The sequence below is a fragment of the Neodiprion fabricii genome, chromosome 4, assembly GCF_021155785.1.
Source record: "Neodiprion fabricii isolate iyNeoFabr1 chromosome 4, iyNeoFabr1.1, whole genome shotgun sequence".
NCBI classification, from domain to species: Eukaryota; Metazoa; Arthropoda; class Insecta; order Hymenoptera; family Diprionidae; genus Neodiprion; species Neodiprion fabricii.
This window is the reverse complement of record NC_060242.1, coordinates 35,050,508-35,077,711: the sequence shown is the minus strand read 5'-3', so window position 1 is coordinate 35,077,711 and position 27,204 is coordinate 35,050,508. Positions and strand designations below refer to the sequence as shown.

At 35.6% G+C, this 27,204-nt stretch overlaps 2 protein-coding genes across 14 annotated transcripts; one reads left to right on the top strand and one right to left on the bottom strand.

Annotated features, from left to right (window-relative positions):
- Positions 1 to 318: 318 nt before the first annotated feature.
- LOC124179407 (copper-transporting ATPase 1) lies at positions 319 to 23,146 on the top strand. 13 transcript variants are annotated; one of them, XM_046563728.1, is made up of 15 exons: positions 319 to 450; positions 1,781 to 1,853; positions 2,669 to 2,720; positions 14,633 to 15,039; positions 15,273 to 15,565; positions 15,666 to 15,887; positions 16,073 to 16,302; positions 16,399 to 16,588; positions 16,716 to 16,949; positions 17,020 to 17,890; positions 17,998 to 18,584; positions 18,692 to 18,895; positions 19,015 to 19,235; positions 19,409 to 19,573; positions 21,020 to 22,823. In XM_046563728.1, the coding sequence occupies exons 2-15, from the start codon at positions 1,787 to 1,789 to the stop codon at positions 21,147 to 21,149; spliced, it is 3,873 nt and encodes a 1,290-aa protein (XP_046419684.1). In that variant the 5' UTR covers positions 319 to 450; positions 1,781 to 1,786; the 3' UTR covers positions 21,150 to 22,823. The 13 variants fall into 13 exon arrangements, 9 of the variants coding, with proteins under 9 accessions (XP_046419684.1, XP_046419683.1, XP_046419689.1 ...); XM_046563727.1 differs by having other exon boundaries at positions 2,666 to 2,720; XR_006870027.1 differs by lacking the exons at positions 319 to 450; positions 1,781 to 1,853; positions 2,669 to 2,720 and adding exons at positions 8,032 to 8,702; positions 22,912 to 23,146 and having other exon boundaries at positions 21,020 to 21,788; positions 22,497 to 22,602.
- Positions 23,065 to 27,204, bottom strand: LOC124179408 (putative uncharacterized protein DDB_G0282133). The gene is made up of 2 exons (XM_046563734.1): positions 24,374 to 27,204; positions 23,065 to 24,263 (listed from the first exon to the last, which is right to left on the bottom strand). The coding sequence occupies exons 1-2, from the start codon at positions 27,051 to 27,053 to the stop codon at positions 24,178 to 24,180; spliced, it is 2,766 nt and encodes a 921-aa protein (XP_046419690.1). The 5' UTR covers positions 27,054 to 27,204; the 3' UTR covers positions 23,065 to 24,177.

Below are 27,204 nucleotides of genomic sequence, written 5' to 3'. Positions count from 1 at the left end.
TTTCTTTCGCGGCTGTTTACCACGGAGCTGGTTCAACATTATCTATATATCAGCGTAAGTACCAGACTCAAGATAACGAGGGTAGCGTCAATATAAACCCAAGATTTATGTAGACATAAAAAGACAGTTATCCTTCCACCATATTTGGTTTGTCGCGGGCTTTCACGACCCCGAAAAATACCCTAAAAATTTCTTTCCCGGTTCCTCCCCTTTTAAGCCGAGGTAAAATGCCCCTAGATCTAGAACAAATCCCCTGACCTGGCAACACTGATATTTCTTAATTCGAATCGAGACTGGCGAATCGACTTGAAGTCGAAACAGTTAATCGATCAGTGTGAATCAGCTGTCTTGTGAGTGTGTGTTTTGTGCCCACTTTGAACATAGCAATAGTTATTTACGACGGTTATCCATATCATTGGGGAGGAAATGCACGGGGTTATTTAATTAAAAGTAAGTATCACAGTCATACTGGCACAGCCGTTCTTTATCGAAACTCCAGTATGAACGCGAAGGTGTTTTCCTCACCCCGTCCCACGCATCACGGTCACGTAGCCTTCTGACAGCCTATGTAACCCTACAGTTTTGCTGCAGGATATGACTTACTTTTATTTATAATATGTAGATTTATATGTGAATATCAACACGATAAGGCGGAGATTATACCCGTCTTCTTTCATAATTTCTTTGCCAGACAGATTTCGCGTGGTAAATAACGTCGGAGATCATTCGCAACGATTTAAGGTTATACCCGAATTATGTGTCGGGAAACTAAGCATATCGTGATGTTTTCGTTGTTTTCCACAATAACGCGGTCATCGCTTCTGCATATCGGAACAATTTTTATTTTCAACGTTAGAACCGATATTGACGTTGCTCTTGCGTTTATGCTCTGTGTCGGTGAACATTAATTCGCTTATAGCAGTTTCTAAATCTCAGCCATTGTATAACTGAGATTAGAGGCAGGGACTTATTACCTGATTAAGATCCAGACAATGGATGGCAATGTTATCACTACCATATCAATAACATTGTTTTTTATAAGTTGTCTGCAATTTCTTTCTTTAGACGCTATCTTACCGCCGTCGGATAATTATCGATCATTTAAATGTCAACAGAAAGTTCCAAGATGCAGTTTAGAAACACTATCATTCCTTCTCGCTCAACTAACGTTATATGCATTCCTAAAAACCGTGTCGATTGGCTGCAGCTGTATGACGTAAATGCAACCGATAGCGCCGCTAATTTGGCGCTAAAATTTGAACTACACTATATTAAATGTCACTTTCGTAGCCACTTGATGTTTTTTTTTTTTTTTTCTTACGAATTTTATGAATTGGCACTTCATATTTATGATAAACCTGCACTTGAATGTAATTTAATCGCAAATTTAACTGCACACTTCACTCGTCCGATTCACAAATGTGTATTGTGCACACAAATGTGCAGGTATTCTAATGGTATCTTTGTTAGATCATTACTATTCGTATAACTCGAATTATGACTTCTTCGAAATAAGCCGGAAATTTTATTAAAAATGAGTACACAATGTTTTAAAACCCGCGTCAGTATAAATCATAATAATTGTAATTAAAACACCGAATTTTTTTCTTTATATTCTCTTCAATTAGAATCGTATCTCATTGCTGATAACAACGCTACAGCCGATGCACCCGATCATTCCTCTTGTTGGAATATTTGTATCCACGTAGAATGTAGTTCCCTTCTTCAATAAACGTTATTGCGGATTTAATACACGTATTTATTCAGTGCTTCATTTCAGGTGAAGATGGAGTGGCAAATCAATGGCAATAGAGAAGAAAAAACATCAGTTGCCAAGAACGATCATGAGCTAGGTATGTGATTGTGAAGTCAAGTCAGATCTGTATTAATATTATACATATCAATGTGCCATGTTTCATTTTTCCATTTACCGCCCAAGTGAAAGATTCGTGTAACTAGAATGTCTGCCTGCGAATTTTCGGTTTTAATCGCGTACTTTGATCCATTAGATTTTTCAAAACGCTCCTCGAAATTCGGTCACACATTATAATAAACATACCAGAGTATTTTTTACCAACAGAAGTTTAATCCACACAACTTTCGACAAGCAGGATTCCTCTGGAACCAAGTTTTTTTTTTTTTTTTTTTACTTCGCTACACGAGATCGAGTGCGTATATTCACCTTTAATTTTGCGCATGCAATTGAAGTAAAATTTTTTTTAAATGTGATGACCGTTGAAGATTGATACAAATCTATTTTTCCCAGCAGTTGAACAAGTTGCGTGTGAGTTGCAGGAATTACTCATCCCGCGTTGCCATTCTCGGCGAACTGCGTCATGATTAACGTCTTCGGAAAACAGAGAATCTAACAAAGTATCCCGTCCACTGCAACGTTCCGTACAATCGAATCAATGGTTATATCTTATCGGGCAGCGTAACGCGTTGGCGTATCGATATTTTTTTTCCATTCATTTTTTCTCTTTTTCCCGAAAGTAGTTCATATTTGTGAGGTACTCGATGTCACTAATCTTCTATCAGAATCGCACCACGGAACATTAGTCTTTGTTCAACTCTCGTCCTGGTTCGCCTCGCGCTTATTGCGATCGTTTATCACTCAGTCACAGTCCGGATAGCCTGTATCATCGCCAGATCACGTCTGTTCCAGAAGAAACGAGTCAATCTCGGGTACAACAAATGGAAACCGAAGTATCGAAGACTGGGTAAGTTATCGTAACTTTTCACTCAATCAAAACTTTGTTCCTAATTGAGAATTAACAGAGTCGACTTTACGTTGTGTGAAAACGTAAACTTGATCGGTATAACGTTTCGACACCTGATAGAAAATTAGGTCCCGACTGACCGAACAATCCCTGACCATGGACCGGGATTTCCCTTTCTCTAATGCACATGAGTTACGTGGGAAAAAAATCTCGTAAAAACTACTCGCGGTATAGTTCGACGTTATTCGGAGTATCGTGAGCAATCCAGTTCTGACCCATTCACCGTCAAGATCGAGGCTGTTAATATCGAGAGATCTCAATATTTAAAGTTTATATATAACAAAGAAGTGTCGGTTACCTCCGGTTGATAATCAACAAGCGGTAACAGTTTACGTATTTATAACAAACAACCATATTTTCATAACTCTTCCACCACGTTCATACAGTTGTGTTTACAGTGATACGGTACAATATGCGGTGTCAGCGGTAACTACGTGCTTTCTAACGAGTTACAACACGTCACATATCGTCTAGATGTTATTCTCTAGTCGTTACGTGAGCGTGTTCGTCAAATAATTATGAAAACTAAAATAATGTTCATTCGAATTTTTCGTTTCACCGTAGACGTATCGCTCCGCAGACTCACCAAATTTTCACCGTTTATTACACGTGGACTAACCAAGTGCTGGATAAATATTCAAAGTCACGTGTCGAACCTTTGCTGTAATGATTAAAATTCAGTCACCGCATGTTCACCGCGTGTTTTGGCTTTTCTTTTTTCTTGTAATTTGAGTACCGTGTAAGATCCAGGAAAAAAATGTCTGCGTAAATTAACTTTCCACGTGAATCAACACGCCGATCTGCAAACGTTATTAAAAACGATTGAGAGCGGTTTCTTCAACACGCTAACTGCCTCTTCGAAGGTTGAGAAGTTCTTTTTCATTACTTTTTGAGTGCATTTGTTCCGTGCTACCCGATTTCGCTAACTGCATAGCGTGCCAATTGCTCTCGGTAACGATAATTTCAACCTCAATACTTGGACAATGTTAACAATATACATTTTATCATTTCTTACTTACTCACCTGTGACTGTGGAGTTGTAATCATAAACTTCCGGGTGCACCCGGGTACGCGAACACAGCGAAGCCCATGGTCTTCTTCCGAATTGATTTTTAGCCGGAAATAGAATTGACGTTGCAGTTATCCTCAATATTTCACCATGCAATTCCCATTCGACCGACGTGTCTGCATCGAGAACATCGCGTCACGTAACTCTCGGTCCGCACGTGTAAGATGACCTATCGTAGATTATAGTCCGTTCTCGGAGTCCGGCGCGTTTTCTTATATTGACATTGCGCACGACTCCGACTTGCGGACGTGAGACGTCTCGTACAATACCAGTTTCAATTGTTGTGTTTATTGCACCCGGCCCTATCAGAGATTGAGCGTTTAATCGTTATCTGCTTTGGGTGGTTCCTGAATTCCTCTACTTACAATCAGGCCTTCCAATTCTTGTCCAACCTTTCTCGCGGTGACATAAATTTGAAATTTTCATGAATTTGTTTATTTCAACACCCCACCAATTTGGTATTCGCATTTCAATAGCCTGATTGCGAGTCGCTTGACTTATCACTCGGAGTAGACTGTGAATCGGAGTTTAAAAAACACCTACGGATTAGCTTTAATTTCACAAAGCAAACACCGCGCTCAGTGCTCCCTCACTCTTCCTGGTGCAACATTCGATTTGTTCTTTACCGGTAATAACAACAGATAAGTTACTCCGACAAGGTGTGGATATACCTCGAGTGCTGTGTGAACAGCCGCTGCAGTCCGTTCTGCGTTATCAGTCACCGAATGGTTATTGTACCGGACGCATCTATATCGGTTACCTGCTATGGATATTAAAAAATTATAACCAGAGCTCGATCGCGTTTCGGGTCGTGTTTAAAAACAAATAAAAAAAAAATATATACATAACAACGGAAAGAATCTGGTTTTAATCTTGTTTAGATCAGTCGTCGAATTATCGTTCACAGTGCTTTTCCGGAAAGTGTAAACTCTTTCATTTTACAAACACGATATTCAAGTGTTGTTTCAGGTGCTGATTTTCAACACGTTTCAACGATTTTCTCAATAGAATTTGAACGTATTTCTATACCTGTAATCGCAAATGACGAACGTGATATATACACTGTATAATCGTAGTTTAAACATACGAGTCGTGTGAAAAGAAACTAAACTATGACCGCGTCCGTGTGTGAATTGAAAAACAGTGCGTGACTGACTAGCTGTGCGCGTTTCTAATATCTAATCCTCCTTTAACTAAATTAGTATTATTCTGTAATTAATTTTTTAATAATGAAGAGCAGTGCGAACGGTTTTAGGTATCAGCAGCTAAAAAACGACAGTTTGTGGTAAGTAAATCTAAAAGAGAAGTATATATGTACACATGTGTAGGTATATGATGAAATGTATGAAATAAGATACCCTAATGGGCAATTGTCTTTCCAACTACTAATCAATGAGTCGTTACTCTGATAAACTTTTATCCGTATGAATGAAAGGATGTTTTTGTTTTGTCCCGATATCACAATGGAGCTTATACGTTGAAAAGTTGACGTTTCCGAGTTTCCGAGCTTTGCTTCCGGCCCGCGAGTCACTAGCTGGAAACAATCAATTCGACGTCGCCGTAAAGTCCTATAATATTTTCATGTATATCTGAGTTAATTTAATGGTGGTTTTAATGACAAAAACCAGTTATACATCTACATCGAAATATATTCTGCAAGATGCATTCGATTATTACAGCCATCATACTTTTCAAGGACTCTAATTTGTGCAATAGTCTTTGGTGATAATTGCTGGAAATTGTTATTGCGCTTTTATTACGAAGCGTTTTGCAGCAAATAATCTCCGTATATAACTTTATACTATGTATACGACTGTGTCTCGATTTACGTGTATCTGTTTCTTCTTTATTGCTTAAACAGCTGTTCCTGAGTGAAAAAACCACACATACGCTTATGATTATAAAACGCGTATTAAACTGTATTTTAAGAAGATTGTACGATAATATCGACCGTTACTACTTAGAAGAATTCCCGGTCAATCGCGTTTGCGTAATATTGTTAATCGCTAAACAGTTAGGTATTTGTTTCTCCGCGGCGTAAATGTTTGTAAACTTGAAAGATAACCAGGTTTTCGTAAAAACATATTTTTCGACGATCGCATAAATCGTTTCGGTTTCAAGATCCAGCCGATATATTTCCGTCGCACGACGTTTTCTATTAAAATAAATTTTTGTCTCGTAGAATTTACTTGAGGTATCAATATATGTTTGCGCATAAGCATAGCCGCTGTGCGAGTTACATAAAACATTCAGTAGATACGTACGTATGTTTCACACGATAAGCTTAATAATTACTACCGGCGATAAACACGTTTTGTTCGTCTTCTTTCATGAAATATTGAATGCCTGAGTTGTACCTGATCACCACTGTTACTTGGAAATATTAATTCTCAAGGAAAAATACAGCATCTCTATATATCGTGTAAATTAATTGAAATTAGCGGTTCACCGCTGTGCATGCCGTGTTACATTCAACTTGGCATATATTTTATCTACGTATCAAAAATTGTGCAGTATACTAAAAATAATACGAGATGTAAATTTTTATTTTCTATTGTAAAAGCTTATTCGTTGATAATTTCGTACTTTGGACAATAAATTATCGTACAAAACCATACACGCCTGTAATAAAGAAACCGTGATTCGTATGTATAATGTGTTTGAACCGTTTTGTATTTATTGAAATACCGATGGCAGACAACAGGCTTAAAAATATGATTCTAAAACCGGTTTCACGAAATTCAAGATCGACGAATCAGATGTTTCGTGGTTCTGTGGTGTCTGGTTGTGTACGTATTTCATTTTCTCTATCTGCTGCTATAACGGCGTCGAATTGGTACACTCTTCGATATACTCGCTGTACTATAAGGTGCAGTTGATTTCACAAATGACGACTATTTACACCTGACAGAATCTGGGACACGTGCCTGCATACTTCGATCCCTCCTTCATTTTCCTCGCGATTCAGAACAACGCTACGCTTATTCAAACGCGTGCAGTAATTATAGCGCACAAAATCGAGCGTTCGCTCTTTCAACAATACCATCTCAATGGCAAAAATGAAGTATAGGCAATTATTCGTGTCATTGTCACAGGTGGCACTAGAACCGGAAGAGAAGTATTTGCGTCGTGAGAAATGCGTATGTTACATATATTTACACAGAATTGGTAAAGTCGATTCGATAATCGTCTGATCGTATCACGTTCGTAATTGTCGTTGTTAGGAAAGGAAATTTCATGCGGTGATACGACGATACTCTTTCAAGACGAATAATCTTGCTACACATTATCGTAAGCTGAGGTAAGCAGCTAAAGTTAAACAAACATATTAAACTTTTTGAAAAAAGAAAAATGCAGTTCAGTTTTATTCTCATAATTCTATAAAAGGATCGAGGGTTCAACGTATTTGACAAAATTTTGATTTTCGGACTTCACTAACTTATTCAAATGAACATTAGAACGTTTGGCTGCCAGCTCTTCATCCTCGTTTTTACATTACGCATTATACAACAAGACAAATTTACTTTGCTCTTGGCTTTACCCAATTTGCAGCAAGAGAGACGTTGTTATACGCATTTAGAATATTAACAATAATTAAACTCGCCGGCTTGCGGGAAATAAACGCAGTTTAATTCATGCTAACCGAAGTGAATGTATAAAGACTTTGTGCTCTTTCGATCCGAGAGTGAACAAGGGAAAAACCATTTGCAAGCTGAAAGAACCTCGTCACGCAGAGCAGACCAATCGAGTGACTGACGAAATATAACCACTTTGCCTCTAAGAATTCGCGATATACGTAAACATCCGTAGATGCAAGTAAATTCTTGATACTTTGAGATATGTACGTAAAAAAAAAAAGAAAAAATTCCCGACGAGAGCGACGTTATCGCTGCGTTTAATAAACCGAATCGCTGATTAGAAACAATTATTGCAAGTGGTTACACGCGATAAGCAACAAAGGAAATCTTACACATACTCGGATAATAGTCGTTGCTCTAATTTCCTCCGTGTCTACCGTTGCCAAATCAGACTTTCCTGCTTGATACCTACAATTATCCCCACTATTTTCATCCTCTCTTTTTCTCTCTCCTACTCAAGTGCCTGCAATGTATTTTTATTTTTCCCTTTCCCATGCTATAAACCACCGTCAACCGGCCGATTCTTGAACGAGAATTTCATTCGCGGCGTAGTCTTGATCTTGGATTAACGAAATCTGTTTGCTTTCTATTCTCGGTTCATTTCGCCTTGAATTAGCCGTAATAAATTACTCGAAAATGTTGAATTTAGCAAATTTGTACGCGTGGTGTAAAATGGTTTTTCTGTGGTAAACGACATTCGGTGATTATAAATTTCACTACTGTCTTTGTATAATACTATTGGACTTGTTATTCTACAAACTAAACACAATGCGTCGAGTTAAATGTTCGTCAAGTTTTCGATCGAAAAACCTGCGTTTATCTCCCGTAACGTAAACAATCGATCAACGACACAGTTGTGATAGTTTTGTGAAATATAATGTGAAATATCCCGCATTCTTGTTTACGCCCACTGTGAAAGTATTTTGGTGAAAATTTGTTTGATTAAAAAGATCTACCTATATACGGTTGGAAAAGTGTTGTTGCCAACTATTCCGATTTCCTACTGCAGAATGAAATTAATCCTAAGTTTGACAAAGTGAAAAAACAAGTCTTGTGAAAGCGTGTCGAAATGACGAAGTTTACCGGGCCTCTGGTGCATGGCGCCAAACTGGTTTACCAGAACTTAACGGATATCGCGACAAACAGTTCATTCAGCAAGGCTGACAAAAAAACCTGCGAATATCAGCGAGATTTCGAAAATATAAAGCTCCTTGGGTCAGTATTTGTATCATTTTGTGTAGATAGAAAAGTACACGTGTTCTAATGATAAGTTCCCCTTGATTATGCACTATGCGTAATTGGTGTAGGTACGTACCGTGTTTACTGAAGCGATGCACTGCCTTGCATTTTGCATGGAAAAATTTTTAATTACGGATATTATTGACGGTGTGAAGAAAGCGAGGAGAGGAAGAATGTTGCCTATTTTTTTTTGTTCAATTTCTTATGGATGATTTGAAAATCGATATTTACGTATCGACTTGTCATATTTTATTTAGCACGAGGTTGAAGTTAGTAAACTGACAGAAATTTTTAGTTCCGGTTACCGCTCAGTCCTTAAATATTTTCATTTTTTACCAGAATCGAAAAATATAGTTCTAGGTAGAAAATGAAAATTAGTTTCCTAGCTGTCACCGGAAAGTCGGGTATCCGTTACTATTCTTTCTCATTACGATCACTGTTGCTACATTTTCTCGCAACTGTTGCGAAAATTTAATGCTTGTGCAACGATAAATTGACGTTAAAGCCTTGTTTAACTAAAAAAGTAGAGTAAATCTCGAAACTGATTTTGCGTTGCAATAACCAGAAAAGGATCGACAATAGCGCAAAATGGTTAGGCGTACCTCGTTTTTAGTAATTCCAACAATATTCAAACAGTTTTTTTAACGATATCTGTTTTAATAAACTTTTTCTAGTTACTGTAACAAATAAAATTTTCTCAGTATAACGTTATCATAACAAAACATTGGGAAAAAATTATTATTTACTTATTTTTACTATGATTTTGAAGTCACTAACAATAAGATTGCAAAATATGAGTACATTTTGTTTTATTACAGTTTACTGAAATTCAAACAGTTCAAAAATTGCGACTTAACGGTTTCTTTTTCTCAGCATGAATCGTTACGGTAACGTTACTAACTTCAACACGATCATCGCGCGTGGATGGTGATCCAGTAATAATTTACGGCTTCACTTCGACGCGCTAATCTGTAGTATCCGCGAATTTATACTCTTTAATCGAGCATCGCACGAGGTGTCTATTCGTAAGTCACGTTTTTGATAAATTAATCATCTCGCAGAAAATACGTAACGTGGTTAAAATTATTGACAAGCTCCGGATAAGGTACCGATTATGTTTGGTTTTGTTTTTTTTTTCTTCTCTTGCGAACACTGTCCACTGACTTGAGTTCCGCTAATAACTTTCTAATGCGACGTGACAGCACGTTACGATAACCGTGAAGAAAAATAGGACTTTACTCGCTGCGCGGACGTGTCATATTATTGAAATATATCATATTTCACGACAATCCTTTCTACTGGTCGGGTTTTAGAGCATTTAGATTATCGTAGCGTTATCGTCGTGATCGGAGATACCGAATTTTAATTTTGCTCATCCATAATTACTACATACTCATGCAGTCCTGTATATTACACAAATATTTACGCTATTTACTCTAAAAACAGTAAATTTCGTTCATAAAGGTGACGGAAGAAGTGAGGTAAATTTAAAAAAATCTTATGTGATCTATCGGCAAATAGCCTAGATGATAAACGAATATTTTTAATGTTGCATGTGTTTTGTTAACAGGTACGGAGCTTAACTTAAAAATTCTACAGTCACACTCTTCCGGCGGAAGTTAGCCTAAAGTCAGCCATTTTCAAGATGTGAGATAAAATACGTTTTTCAAGATGGCGACTTTCACCGGAAGTGTGTGGCCGTAGAATTTTTAAGCCAAATTCCTCACCTGTCAATAAAACGCATGCAACATTAACAAAATTTGTTCAGAATTTTTCATTATGTCCCTATAAATTTAATCTCTACCGTTTCGGTTACATATAGTAGGGGTAGACAAACCCGGTACATTTCTAATCAGATTAAATGAGAAAAAAAATAGAACATTCGATGTCAACTTGACCAGATCCTGATCCTCTTCTTTATTGTTTCTCCTGAAATTTTTCATGAACCTAAATTAATTTCTCACATTTTTTCGGTAAAATCCTCTACGAATGACTGGTGAAAGAATCTTTTTTTTTTTCTTTGTTTCTATTTTGAAAAGACAAGTTTATCGACTTTTCAAAATGTCTTAAAAAATCGAAAAAATAGTAACCTCACGTAATTTAACTAATTAAACATGTTCTTGGTATCTGAATACCTTGGACGAGATCGTTCATCGTCACAGATCACGTCCCAAAACGATCGGAATGAAATGTAGCATTTTTGATATTTTTTCCGGATTTTAAAATTACGAAGCTTTTTACAGCTTTCGCAAGTCATTGCTCGTAGGGGATTTTGTCGGAAAAAAGTGAAAGTATTTCAGGTCCTGTTCCCGCAAAAAAAAAAAAAAAAAATCAGTAATAACAAGAAATCTGAGGGCGAGGACCTAGTCGAATTGACACCGAATGCCCCATATATTACCGTCAATTCAAATGACACGACCCGATGATAGCTACCTGCGCGTGAAAAGTATGGTTGATCGCAAGCTTTGCAATTCTATACTTGTAAACATTCGTTTGAAACAATAATTCAGTATTTGAACACCTGTTAATACCTGCCGGCTTAATAATTCCAAATATTTTTGTAAGTTATTATACTGTTGCACGCGTTTCGTGTTACATGCGTGCACTCAATATCGCCGTATAATTCATTACACGTGCTGTCTTATTTCATTGTTGTCATACTTCTTTACGGTTAATAAATATTTTCTCTTCTTAAATTACGCATGTTTTTTCTCTTGAAATAATCACCCGGGAAATACTTTTGCATAGGGAATTTAATGTGTACTACCGTTTTTAATTTATAAACTGGACACAATGGGTGGTGAAAATGTCGATCTAACTTACAACTAATGCACAAAGAAACCAAAGCGATGTTAATGCAAAATGCTTTGTTGATGATAATCTTGTTTTTGCAACTGCGATGGAATGTACAAGAAGGTTTGGACTTGCAAAATTACAGAAGTTATTAATTTTTCGACAGATTTCGAGACTTGACGTCTTGCGCAATAATCAATCTAAAAGTCACACTCAACTTTGTATTTGCATTCGTGTCTAAATAGATTAAGTGAGCTCAGACAAAGTACAAGAAGACGTTTGTCCAAAACTTTTTAACGTGGCTCTTACTCAAGAGTGCTTTGGTCTACTTATGAATAACAGACATACCTTCTTGACAGAGTATTGCCAGATGGAATAACAAGTAATAACCGACGACTTTGTGTACCGTCTGCAGTATTCAAGTTTTTTCTACGTTCAACGGCATACCTAAAAGTTATTTTTGAATGCAAAAAAACAACAAATAACATTAACGTGAAGATGGTATTGAGAATATTAATAGCTGTTCGAGTAACAGGCGAAATTGTTATTGCGTAGCATTTTTAATGTAACTCATGATTGAGTACCCTGATCTTAACTTGCTTGATTTTCCGTACTTGCATGTTTCGAACTGATTTCGCGCGAGACGTGAAAAAAATTTGATGAAATTGGAAAACAGAAATGAATTTAGCAACGAGAAATACTCTCTTATTGAAAACAATTTTACTCAGCGTTTCTTGATTATTCGAAATACAGTCAGGTACAAAACATATTTTTTTCACCTTGACGTTATCCTTCATCACTTATTCAAGTTATGATAAGTCTTATTTAAACATTTAAACCCACCTCTACTTACATTCGATTGTTTCTATATTATACATATATAGATTTTCTTTACCCATGTCTAAACATCAGAAAGGATAAATTCACGCTTGAAAAACGCTAGCAACCACTCGAGTTTCTTAGCCTTTTTTAAATTACATCTTGTGATTTTTTTTTTCGCACCATTTACTGTACGTAAAATGTTACTGAAATATAAGTAAACTAATATACGTCACACAATCAATATCGTGCTACGAGCACAATCTTTATCGCACCATATATTTCTTAATCCAATTGGTAAGTCAAAACAGAATAATTTTATCCAGGCAATTTATCAAAATCCCGGGACTTATTAATGACGTCGTTGTATTGTCGTGCACTATGTGAAATGCAACAATCTTTTCATAATTATTAATCGTGGAATTTATTTTCCAATCACTAACAATCACAATCTGTCTAACAATGAGTTACAATCATTTGGAAAGATTGAAATTTTTTCGATCGAATAACCAGAGCAATAATAAGTAACAAAAAATATTGTAGCTCTTCTAGTAATATGATATATTTTTATTTATGTGATTTACGTAACGAAGATGCTAAAAAAAAAGTATTTAACCCTTCAACTGCCAAATTTTTTTCTAGTTGAGAAAAACAAAATTTCTTCACTCCTGAAAAATTGGAATCGAAGAAGAGGAACAAATAAATACTTTTAGTGAATTTCGATCAGGATTTAAGATTTTTCAAGTGAAAAAGAAATGTCCACGCGATAGAAATGAATCGATTCATCGTTTCAAGATTTATAATCTCTGACCCTGCAGCGGTCGAAGCTGATAATGTTTGTTGTAAAAAATTAGCTTATCTCGTTATGCCTTGCCTCGTTTTATGGTACAGAGCTCTCAAGACTCCGGCAACACTCTGCGGAAGCAATTTTACTTTTTTCATACTTCTTTTAATCCATCTGTACTACGACATCTATACTTATCTTGTGATATATCAGTGCCGTGTGCAATTTATACCCTAGTCTTAGCGGAGGAGAAGGAGACATGGATAAAATTATAAATTAACGATGAGTTGTAGTGGCTCACGATGTGAACTAAAAATCATCAAATGTTGTTTGTGCTTAAAGATACTGTTGCTTTTATCACCGTTCGATAAACTCTAAATTTCGCTAACATATATTGAATAAAACTTCCTGCAACGTAGTAATAATTAGCCACGTCGTAATTTTTTCCATAAAAATTGTTGTAAGAATTTGATAATATAAGCTAGTCGGTGTAACGTGATAGGGCCACAGATATTCTGCAGCCTTCGTTCTACAGTTCCTGCATAAAATGATTGTCATATAAGTTTCATATCAGTTACAAACACAGTTCACAATCGCTTCGTAGTTGTCGCATTGATTTCTGTCGATGATGACTAGACTCGACACGATTTTCATTTTACAATTAGATAAGCTGTATATCATTTGCCAAAGAACAGAAATTGTGATACTTGTCTAGGCACAATGAGCTAACATATGCATATACAGTACAGATAATGAAGGGTGACTCATCAATCGCACCATAAATGCAGTAAATTCATAATAGAGAAAAGAAAAATATCACCCTAAAGAAGACATTTAATTTTATTTTCTATTTTTAATCTGATTGAAGTTTCATCTGATCAGCTTATCGGTGCATCGAAAATTGTTGCTAAATTAGTAAATTACATAGTTGGCTGAATTAACCATGAGTGATGATAAAAACCCACTATTGACCTCAGCGTGTGGTATCTCAGATATTGTGTGGTAAGCGTATGACAGTTGGTCACTATCTTTTGCTATTTACAAAAGAGCTAAACGTTATTCGCATTCAGTTCAGTGAGGAATAACTGTATTGATTAATAAGCCGAATGCAAAAACGTATGTGGTAAAAGGCCATCGTGTTATTAATTTTTGATTGTAAGAAGTTTATCTCTTTTTTGTGATATTTTTACTATCTTGCTTTGGATTAGCCAATTTATATCATTTTCTACCTTAATGAGTTTATTATATGCAATGATTAGCTCTAAGATCTTAATGATTGTCAGAAAATTTCCTACAGTAAAGTATCAAGTACAAAAAAGTAAAAATATTTCATGACCGCGTTTAGAAAACTGACCTTTTAACATTTTTACTACTTCATTTATGTAACTTTTGTATGTGACTACAATTCTCTCACCTCACCTATAGTTCTCTTTAACATAATAGGAATACCAGTGAACAATTTCTGAGAGTGAGATGAGTATTAAAAATTTTCTCGTTATATTTGTTGCAGGGATGTGGAAGATGACGCTGATTTTGAAAGCACGACGCATCTGGTGCGGGTCCCTCGAATACCAGATGCTAACCACCGTACACCGAGCACGTCTAAAATCAAAATCACTATTGAAGGGATGAGCTGTCAGAGTTGTGTGAGAAATATTGAAGGAACTATAGGTGCCCGAAATGACGTTGTAAATATTAGAGTGGTCCTAGAAGAGAAAGCAGGTTATATTGAATACAAGAATAATGAAACTACAGCACAAGAATTAGCAGAAGCAATTGAAGACATGGGCTTTGCCGCATCTCTACCTTTACTAACAAACGATACTGCAAGTGAGGATATTTTAAAACCTGCAATAAGTACGTGCAGTATACACATTGACGGCATGACTTGTGGGTCTTGCGTTAAAAGTATAACAAGTAAGTTTCATCTGAAAACTTCTTAATAAGAGACGAATCAAATAAAGAACATGCAATGATTGTATTTTCACTTGAAAGTTACTTCTGATCTGGCTCCTCCTCAAATCTACTTATAGTTTTAAATTTTGTAAAACTGCCCATCACTTTAATGATATGATAATGTCTTATAATTTCAATACAACTCTTAGGATACTTCACTTAATTTAGCCATAAATTGAACTGTGTGCATGTAGGTGTAATCTCAGAAAAGGTAGGAGTGAAAGAAATCGATGTCAGCCTAGACGCTAAAGAGGCAAAAGTATCCTTCAGCAGTGGTGATGTAACTGCTGATCAAATAGCAACTTATATTGAAGAGATGGGGTTTGATGCATTTGTTAAGGAAGTTAATGGACAATTGAAAAAACCTCATGCTGATACTGGAACGAATAATAACTTGAAAAACGGAGACGTAATTGTGCAATTGAACGGCGGAGGTGACATTGTAATTGACGCTGTACATTTATCGAAATGTTTTTTGCACATCAAGGTACCTATATGATTCTTAGTTTTTATTCATTTAGTTTCTGTAAAATTCATCTGATTACCTAAATTGTATAATCTACAAACTATTTCCTTCTGTGTAACAGGGAATGACGTGCGCATCTTGTGTTGCTGCCATTGAAAAACACTGTAAAAAATTGTATGGGGTAGACAATATTTTAGTCGCCCTATTAGCTGCAAAAGCTGAGGTCAAATATGACCCAGAAAAAATAGCACCAGCTGATATTGCTTCCAGTATCTCTGATCTCGGCTTCCCAGCGTCTTTGATCAATGAACCCGGTTCTGGAGAAGGAGAAGTTGAGCTGAAGGTACAAAACTTATATTTGAATACAATCGTAGTAAATCGTTCCTTATTCAATAAACAAATATCAAATAGACATTCTACAATTTAAGTGTCAATTAATGATTTTACGTTAGCTGAAGAAATCGAGGAAATAAGCCTGGTATATTATTATATGTGAATGATACGAATGCAATCTGACAATTCTTTCAGATTGCAGGAATGACGTGTGCCTCGTGTGTCAATAAAATAGAGTCTTCCGTGAAGAAGTTACCTGGTGTAAACTCTGCAGTGGTTGCGCTCACGACTCAACGTGGAAAGTTCAAATATGATCCAGAGCAAACTGGTGTTAGAAACATTGTCGAAAGTATCAACAAATTAGGTTTCACTGCTAGTTTATTTAGCAATAAAGACAAAGAAAATAGAGGCTATCTGGACCACAAGTAGGTTCACATATTCGTTTTCCCACGTATCCTACATTCTGATTCACGCTAACGATCATAATGCATGTCATGATTGTATCAACTTTTCTGTTTCAGGGAAGAGATTCAGAAATGGCGTGTTGCATTTTTGATATCATTGATATTTGGTGTGCCGTGCATGATAGCAATGACGTACTTCATGTTAGTTATGTCTTTAGGTGAGAAAACTCACCACGATATGTGTTGCATAATACCCGGTCTTTCGTGGGAAAATCTGATTCTTTTTGTCTTCTCAACTCCCGTCCAGGTACTACATAACAACATGTCATTCTTCGAATACTTTGTTTAATGCACTAAGAATAATATTTCTACCCTATATCTTCAGGAGCATCTTAAATAATTGACTACCATGCATAATACAATCACTTTTACAGTTTTTTGGCGGCTGGCATTTCTATGTCCAAGCCTATAGGGCGCTCAAACACGGATCCACTAACATGGATGTTCTCATCTCGATGACCACAACGATATCGTATGTTTACTCAGTTGCCGTTCTAACTGCGGCGATAGCAATGCAGCAGCAAACTAGTCCGCAAACTTTCTTTGACACCCCACCAATGTTGTTAGTGTTCATTAGTTTAGGAAGATGGTTGGAGCATGTTGCCAAGGTATTACCTTTAAAATTTTTCATGTGTGAGTTTGAAAGTGTCAAATAAAAAATGCGTTTTCAATTTTTAGGGAAAAACGTCTGAAGCCCTGTCCAAATTATTATCTTTGAAAGCAACGGAAGCAACCCTCGTTACGTTAGGCGCCAATAATGAAATACTTTCAGAGCGTTTAATAAGTATTGATTTAGTGCAACGTGGGGATACACTAAAGGTAGTTCAAGGTGCCAAAGTCCCAGTTGACGGTAAAGTTATCTCAGGTCATTCGACGTGCGATGAAAGTTTAATTACTGGTGAAAGCATGCCAGTGCCAAAAAAGACTGGATCTTCTGTTATTGGAGGGTCAATCAATCAAAATGGACCACTAATAATTACGGCCACTCACACTGGAGAGCACACGACTTTAGCACAGATCGTTCGTTTGGTTGAAGAAGCTCAAACAAGCAAGGCACCTATCCAACAATTAGCTGATAAAATAGCCGGATATTTTGTACCTTTCGTTATTGCTGTCTCAACAATAACTTTGATTGCTTGGACGGTTGTTGGCTACGTTGACAGAAGCAAATTGCCAATACCTGACGACGACTACATAAAGAAAAACGGCGGGAACAGAGAGGAACTAATTTTCCAGTACGCATTTCGGTGCGCCTTATCGGTGCTTGCCATTGCGTGTCCTTGTGCCTTGGGTCTGGCCACACCAACTGCAGTAATGGTTGGCACTGGAGTTGGAGCATTAAATGGTATACTGATCAAAGGAGCAGAGCCACTTGAAAATGCACACAAAGTTAAGTGTATTGTCTTTGATAAGACTGGAACTGTCACACACGGTGTACCTATCGTAACTAGAATTGGCCTGTTTGTTGATGACAAAGTTTGCTCCATTGCCAAACTCCTCTCAATAGTCGGAACTGCGGAAGTCAATAGTGAACATCCAATTGCGTCAGGTAAATTTGATGTACAAAACTTGTAGTTTTACGGAAGCCAGTCGGTGATGTAATGTTAATTGATTTACAAATCTTTTTCCTTTATTGCCTATACTTGTTTGATCCAGCTATTGAAAGGTACGTGAAACAAACAATTGGAACGGAAGTGAATGGGCAGTGTACAAATTTTCAAGCAGTCCCTGGATGTGGTCTGAAGTGTAAAGTGTCTCATCTTTCTGTCATGATGTCACATGCCGTAAAGTCAGAGAAGGTTGTTAATTACACAAACCAAGCCAGAAACGCAACAACTGGGACATTTAATCTGAACGGCGTACCTGTGGACATCGTGCTATCAGCTGGTTCCGTTCAGGAAAGACAGAACTTGGATTTACAATTATTATTAAGTCCAGATACTCACGGAGATCAAACTGATTCTAACGATGTATATGAAGTTGCGATAGGAAATAGAGAATGGATGAAGAGGAATGTAATTAATGTACCAACAGACGTTGACTTGAGAATGTCCGATGAAGAAGACTTAGGTCGCACTGCTGTTTTGGCGGCTGTAAACGGAACCTTAGTTGCTATGATCAGCGTGGCTGATACTGTGAAGTCTGAAGCACATTTAACAGTCTATACATTAAAAAAAATGGGACTTGAAGTTATTCTGTTGACTGGTGATAACAGAAAAACTGCCGCATCTATAGCTAGGCAGGTAATAAAATTTTATAATCAAATTATGATAGCCATATGATTCATGCTCCACTCAATACCATCACACCCCAACATTTACTAACGAAACCGTGAATAACACTTTTTTAGGTTGGTATCAGTAGAGTTTTTGCAGAAGTATTACCGTCACACAAAGTGGCAAAAATTCAACGATTGCAAGAACAAGGATTAAGAGTAGCAATGGTTGGTGACGGTGTAAATGATAGTCCAGCTCTTGCCCAATCGGATGTTGGTATTGCGATCTCATCCGGAACTGATGTTGCTGTAGAAGCAGCTGATGTTGTATTGATGAGAGTAAGTCTTATTCTGTTAGCTGAAATATGTGTAAAAAGTTATTGAGTAATCATTTGTTCTATAGTGATGCTTGGCCGCAATTTGAAAATGTATATATAAGTAGGTAAAATATGTTACAGAATGATTTACTCGACGTTATTGCTTGCCTGGATCTCTCACGAAAAACTGTTCGCAGAATACGATTAAACTTTTTATTTGCTAGTATATATAATTTGTTGGGTATTCCAATTGCGGCTGGAATGTTCAGTCCTCTAGGATTTACTCTGCAACCCTGGATGGCTTCAGCAGCTATGGCGCTGAGTTCAGTATCCGTTGTTGGAAGCTCGCTCATGCTGAAATTGTAAGTAATTGAAAAACATATCTTAATCACCAGAATCAGCATATGTTAGTCATGGAGCTCACCTCAATAGGTATATGTTGAAAGTAATTTTGAGCTAGCCACCACTAAGTCGAAAGAATCAGATACTTTTTCTCAAGCGTGTTATCTATAACTTTGCGCCTATCATTACTCAGATATCGTAAACCAACGAGACCAGAATTGGAAACGTCGGAATATATTTCGGCAATGCAAGCTTACTTTGCTGCCAGAAGTATGGACCTGGACACAATATCTATACATCGTGGTGGAGACGACGAAACAATACCCGCATTACTGAGATCATCTTCCACATTATCAAGGTATGCTCAGTCGAGCCATTCACTTCCGATTTTCCGAGAAAATGCAAACCACCAAAACGTATAGCCCCAAACGTTGTACCTAATTCTTGAAGAATAAAAAGCATTCAAGTACGGCAACCTATGCACTATAGGTTCCTATATGCCACTGCCATCCATTATGTATTTTTAATTAAGTTATTTCGGTATCACTATGTAGCTGATGCATCGACTGATGTTAGACTCGTTTTCCATTTATGATTATTATTATTATTATTGGGGATACTATAAAAATAGAATCTGTAAACCATTCAATTCAATTATATATTAATTCAATCTATAGCTAGTCTTCCAGGAAATTTTAGGTCACGAAGAACAGTTCTCTTGGATTCTAGTAGTGAATTTTTTTTTTTTGTTGATTATTATTTTAATTTTTTTATCTTGTGATGTATGGTATATGAAAATGTTGCGAATATCATATATTAATATGAGTTCTTATGTAGGCTGCGAAAGCTTCCTGATTCGGAGATTGAGCTACATATTTAAGAATTTTGTAAGTTTAACTTTTAGAATAGGTTTGTGTGAAAGCCTAATACTGTTCCAGTTAAATGATTGAAATATTGATATAACAAGAATTTCTCTGTTGTTGAAGCCTCTTGTATATTTTCCCTACGCTTATTCGATCGAAAGAGAAGTTTGTAAGCTGAAATTTTTATTCTTATTGTTAATAAAAAATCACCTGCAATACTTTTTATTTAATATATTTTGATTTGTAGTTTTGTGTTTACACTAACATAATGACATGGACTTTCTTTCGGTCAGTACATTCAGAATTTGGTCAAATAATTTTTTCACGCCGTAATTTTTGTTATTTTTCATGATTTCATTTTATTTCCAATCAATGAAAATCTGCCATGATTTTCTCTGTTTATGTCGAACGTGAATCATATACAATTTTTCATTTGATATGAATTTGAAATAGAATTCACAATTCTTTTACGAATCAGAACATGATTTAATATGGTCTCTTGTCTCAAACACCACAATGATTCGTTTTTGCCAACAAAAGAAAAAAAAATCCATAAGTAATTAACAGCCGACTAAACGACGAAATTCAGTCACGATGAACCACACTATTTCTATTGGAGATGCTTAGTGTGACGTTTCACTGTTTTACTACTTTTTTTTTTTCCTCGTATCTCCATTTATAAATAAAGCATCATCCCAAGGTTGACCTTTAACCCTTGTACATTGATTTTTATCCTAAAATAAATTACGCCATTAGATAATATTGTTTGGACGCACGGTTTTTATTGAACTCGCAATGATAAGGAGTTTTCTAAAGATAATAAAGAAACGTATGATAATAAACTAGTGGCAATGTAATATAGAATTATAAATATTTTATTACTAACAATACATTCAACTCCGTTAATACTCACATTAACAATCTTATATTTTATTCTGCAGGTTGTTCGGAAGGCCAAAAAATACAGAGGGTAGACTTCTCGGGGATGACAGCGAAGATGTTGATTTCGCCGTAGATTTTGCTGGCAATAAGAAAGACAAAAAAAATGCAACAGAAATGACTCCGTTATAAACGAGGTAAATGTTGTTGCTGTGAAGCTTGTGCTAACGTGACCATAATTTTATTCAATATTTATTCTCGAGTTGAACAAACATACAATTTTTTATGAAAAAACTAACATGCATAACTTTTTATAGCCCTATATCAATGATCTGATCGTCAGCTGATAAAAGCAGTAGCTATATGTGATCATGGTATGTCTAGTTATTACTACCATTCGGACTCATTTTAAGTAATGTAAAAATTTGAACGCTTGAATGATTGGATAAACTCATGACTATAACTAGCTAGAAACAAATTGTGACGAAATATGTGCAATCCCTATCGATAGCTGGAAATGAGGGACCCAGTGCGAATTAAGTGTGGATAAGAATTTTTGTATGAAAGACATTTTTTAGGGAGCACACTTTAAGTGTTGTTACAAAAATATTGTAAGACCTCTTTTGCTAATTTTGTTCACTTGACGAAAACAAATTACTTAGTACTTAATTAATTTTCGAGTGGTGATAGACAGTAACAACATTAAAACAACATAGATATCCTGACTAATAATGATTGGATGAAATAAGATGCGTGGCCACATTCATAATGCTTAAACAAAAGCTTGGTGACACAAAGTGCAAAATCCAGGCATTAGCGGAATAGAATGAGGTGTGTTTTACACTGCATCACAGCATGTTATCTTGTAGCAAGACTGCATTTAGCACACACGATCTTTTGTAATTATGTAAATATTTAAATATTTTGTATAAATATTGACTGCCATAATTTAGTCGGGATATTATTTTATCAATTGTAAAAAATGACGCACATGAATTATCAGAGAAATACTTTGAAATTGAATAGGATATTTTTGGCATAAAGCAGCAATAGCAGTTTTCTTACTTGATTAACGACTGTTTTTAATTGAATCACTTTTCTGTACACATGTTTCCATTATTTTGCGACTCATTCTATCTTGACTGCCAAAAATTTGAAGTTTTATCTTTTAAATCATTACCAAGTATTAAAATAATGTTAAAATTTAATGATGTCTTACGATTAACTATCCAATACTGTAAAAAATTGTCCATGAAAAAGTATCTATTGACAAAGTGTAATAATTTTCAGTTCTAATTATTCGCATCATTCACAATATCTCACGTATTGTTTTTCATAGTTCATGTAAATTATTATTATTATTGAATTCTATTATAGTTCTGACTCGTTTCACCAGAAACCCCCAGTCAGTGACCTGGTCTAGTATTAAGTGCCCTGACCAAATTAAGCATCAATTAAATCAAACTTTCCAAGTCAAGTTTATGACTGTAGATTTTTCAATTACACTTTTTTGCTGTATACCACTTTATTATTTTTTAGGTAAAGCTCATCTCATAGATTATTGGATGAAATTTTAGATTTTAACTGGTTACTTGCCAAAACTTTAGAGTCTATCATCGACCTGTGACAATAAAATTGTTCTAAGGTATTGTTTTTTTTTTCATTGTTTAACTTCATTGTACTTTTTAGTTACTGTACCATTTCAGAATCCGAAATATTCAAATTCACAGATTACTGACAATGGATTTGCTGTCTGTTTATATTCAATGTTGACCATTGGGTATTTTTAAGTCATTACAGTATCTGTACCTCCAAATATTTTATAAAAAAATAATTTTTTATTGACAATAAAAAGAAGTATTTTTAGTCATTGTTTAATCCTAAACGCGTGTCCATTACTCAATTTTATAATATTAAACGCCACATTCAGAATGTTATGTTTTATTTTCAAAAGGACGAGTTCTATAGCTGCAATGAATCGGTGCATTAAAAAATGTATGCCCTCCAAGGTCAGTTGACAAAGGTAGATGATGTCATAGATGTGAAGATATTACAGATTCAACGTTGTGTTTAACTTTATTTTTTTAAGATATAAGCGATACAAAACTTTAACAATATAAAATACATGCATTTTACTCAAGTGTGACATTACACTTAATATCTAATGGTGATAAGAAAAAGAACATAAAAACAAATGTTAAGGTTGTTAATAATAAGAGAAAAATATCAGTTTATATTATATAAAAATATTTAAACAAATATAGAACTATAACAAAAGATGATAAAACTTTAGTATCAATTTTCGTCAAGCTGAGCATTGGTGTAATGATGAGCTTTTTGAGTATAACAAAATATAAAATTGTTGAAATTTGAATAACATTCGGAAACAAGTACAATAACACCTTTAACTTTTGTTGAACATAATAGTCAACTATCTCTTGAACATTTTTGAAAGTATTTACTAAAATAATAAAATAAATATTAGCTTTTTTCTCTCATAGATAAAATTGTTGGCACTAATAATACGCATACATATTTCAACAAGGTGAGTAACATCTGGTCTAAATACAATATTAAGCACTAGTAGGAAACACGTCTTTGAATTATGCATAATTTTAAATCGACACTTTATTCGAATTGCAAAATTTGAATGGTAATAGTGATAATACTATCAACATTTTGCTGTTTCTGAATTTAAGTTATTAAAATTAAAATTAAAGTTCAACACCATTCATTTTTAAATTAACACAAGTGAATGAATGGCTTAGCAAATTTTCAAATTACTGACTGATTATTATTCCTAACTAATCACTTTATAATTCATGAGATGATTGTGCTTCATTTGCGTGTACATTAAATACTCAATGAATATTATCATGATTCATTCGACGAGCTTCTGTTTGATAAAATTTTTGCTGGATTTAATGTACATCGCATTTGAGTGCACAATGTTATCATTACACGGTATGATCAGATATATAAAGCGATGTCATATAATGAAATAGAATTAAACCAGTCGGATATCAAAATATTTACTGCATGTTAAAACGAGCAAAATTGATAGGTACTTAAGCTTTTCAGACACTTTAACGACTCTAACATAAACCATAAAAACTCACTGTCCTTTTCTGTGTGATTAGGGTACCACTGGTATATGATGATTCAACATATCATAGAACAATTTTAAAACGGTGTTCTTAGTATAAAAATATATAGATAACTAATAGTTAAAACTATTGTTTGTAGTTGTTTTGGTTGAGTCGTATTGAGTCGTTTTGAGGTTTTGCATTATCATGTAGTTGTAAACTGAAATAAGAAAATTAATTTTTCGAATATAGGCTGTTTCAAAATTAGTTTTTGCAAGAACTGAAATATCTCTCAATTGTTGCAAGTAAAAATGCCACATCAATACTCACCGTCATCATGTAGAATTGATGATGCAGATCTTGTCTGATTTTCGGAATATTGCTTGGTAAAATCAGCCAGCTCCTGTCGTAACTTGGTCAATTCTGTTTCTGTATTATTCCATCGGTCAGTGAGAGTCCTGGAGTTTGAAGAATCGCTGGCTCTGTAAGCCTGATTAAAGTAGCCTTCACAATTATCTAGCGCCCGGCTAACATAATCCTGAATTGGAGGTAGATTTTGTTCTCCCAAGATATCAATATCATGGTCAACAACATTTGCTGCATCAATATCATAAATATCACGACTTTGTATGTCATTTTTATATCCCATTGAATACGGCACACATATGGGCTCGCTATAACCTCTGGCACTTTTTTGCATCTCGTTATTAACACTTGACTCAACTTTTTGATAACTGTTATTCTTCAATTCCATACCATTATGCTTCGATGAATTTCTATGTTCCATTCCTGAATTTGTCTCATCAAGATCTGTGAACCTCGTTTCAGAAACCACGGTGTTAACTGTGGCTTCACTTGACAGTGATAGGTTTATTCTTTGATTCATCGGATTTACTTCCGAGAATCCATAGTTCATACGAGAATATTGACAACTTGGAGCATTGAATGCAGAATTGCCAGTATCACCTGGAGTAATGTTTTGCATCCATTCAGTTAAATTATTCTCCATAGTATATTGGTAAGGGTAATTTGGGAGATCAAGTGCCATTAGAGTGTTGCATGGGTTGAACATATTCTTATAATAAGGTTCAGCGTTATTCAAGTACGAGCTGTACATTGGAAATGATCCTTGCCATGGGGGAAATGTTGAATATCTATTAATGTTGAGCATATCATTCGTCCTATTCGTCCAAGAATCTGATACACTGTTCGGTGAATTTTGACTGTGCATAAAATTGTTCAGGCTTGTGCTATCTTCTAATGTCTGGCTCACCTCACTCAAAAAGTTCATCGAGTCCGTATTCGATACAACTCCATTGGTGTTGTCGGATCTCCAGTCGGAACTCAGATTATTTACAGACATACTAGGCACCGAGTTTGTGGAGTTGTTCAACATTGCATTTTTATTTATCGTTGACAAATCCATCTCTTGGCTATTTACTGGGTTCTCATATTGACGTTGATTATTCTGATTAAAATTGATGTTAGTATTAATGTTACTGGTAGTTGGTAGGAGATTCAAAGCATTGTTCATCAAGTTATTTGAATTCACGTATCCATGGTCACTATTAAGGTTGTCTCCCATTAGGTTTGCACTGTTGTACAAGTTTTGGTGGTAATATGAAGGTGAAGAGCGTTGAGATTGCATGTAATTCGATATTGGATTCGTATAAGTAGGGAGTTCGCTATTACAATTCCAACGATTTCTGTCATTTGGCCATCCATTATTCTTCGAATGATGTCTGCTAACATCATTGTTAGTTGAAAAGTGTCGGTGTGAATATGGATTTTCTTGGCTTTCAGGATTATTCGTCACATCTGTGTTACAAGGTTGCGTGTGATACCCCTTGGGATCGTAACATTGCATTCTTGCAGCAAAATTTTTATTTTCATCATTATTGAACGTAACGATCAGTGGTTGCTCAGGATCAACTCTAAAATGCCCGTGTTGCAAGAATTTAAAAAATAGAGTCTGCAATTCCCATATACTCAAAGCATGACCATTTAGTGTTAATCCATTGCCAGATGGCCTATTTGTACTGTTGTTCACTCCTGGTTCACCATCACTAGTTGCTGATATTTGTTCCGAATTGAATGGTGTATTAGAAGTTGTATCCTGCGTTTTTTTCTTTGTTTTTGAAGATGGACCAGACATTTGACAATTCCGCTTTCGTGGCCTCCCCCGTTTACCAAGTGTCCGGGTAACTGGTTTTGGTTGTTTTTCATGTCGACCTCTCAACAAGTGTCCTGCAGCATAAGAATCGGGTTGAGCTGTATCACCCGCGGTTATAACATTAGTAGGCTTCTTAATTGTCTCATAATTTTTCTTCTGTGCGCAGGATAAGCTTTGGTTTTGTCGTAAATTTTCCTTTCCTTTATCTTCAAACTGGCTAGTATTCTTGGCTGAGCCTAGATGAATGGCACGTGGTCTTTCATAATGTCTGAGCCATGGCACTTCTTGTGGACTCTCAGGAATTATGTTATGTCTAATACCTCCTATATTTTTTTTAATGACTTCAGCTAGTACAAAAGGGTCTTGAGCTAAGGAGTCTTCCATATAATATTGAGGTCGAGGTTCTGTTTTCTTGTCATTACAAATTAAGGTACTACCAATGTCTATTCTCTGGCGTTTATTAATGCTGCCAGTTGCCAATTCATTACTTTGATCACCCTCTGTGTTTTCAATATTCATGCATCTATAAATTTCACAAGCCATTGGGCTCTTATCTCTTTTGGGTGATTTGCTTCGAGGATACTTATCCTTTTGATGGTTATTAGTTGAACTGGAATAGCTTCTAACTGAAGTTTGCGAATTTTCTTTCCCTGGACTATTGGGAACTGATTCAATATTACTCAAAGTTTCATCCGAGTCACTATTTATTGTAATGAAGTACTTACAGGGAGCTGCTGCAATCTTATACTTTTCATTAACTGGAGAAGTGTTACTGGGTAAATTTGGTGTTACTTGTGTTACCGGTACAGGACTTTGTTCTATTGTAACTAGGGTCATCTTTGAAGGTATTCAAACTTATAAATTCAGTATAATTTTTCAGACGCACAGAAATTTTAGGAGATGGACTATCTTCAGGAAAATTTGCTGTATGTTAGTCTTAAAGAGTCAACCATAGTGATGTGTTTTTTTTTTTGACACTACCGGATGT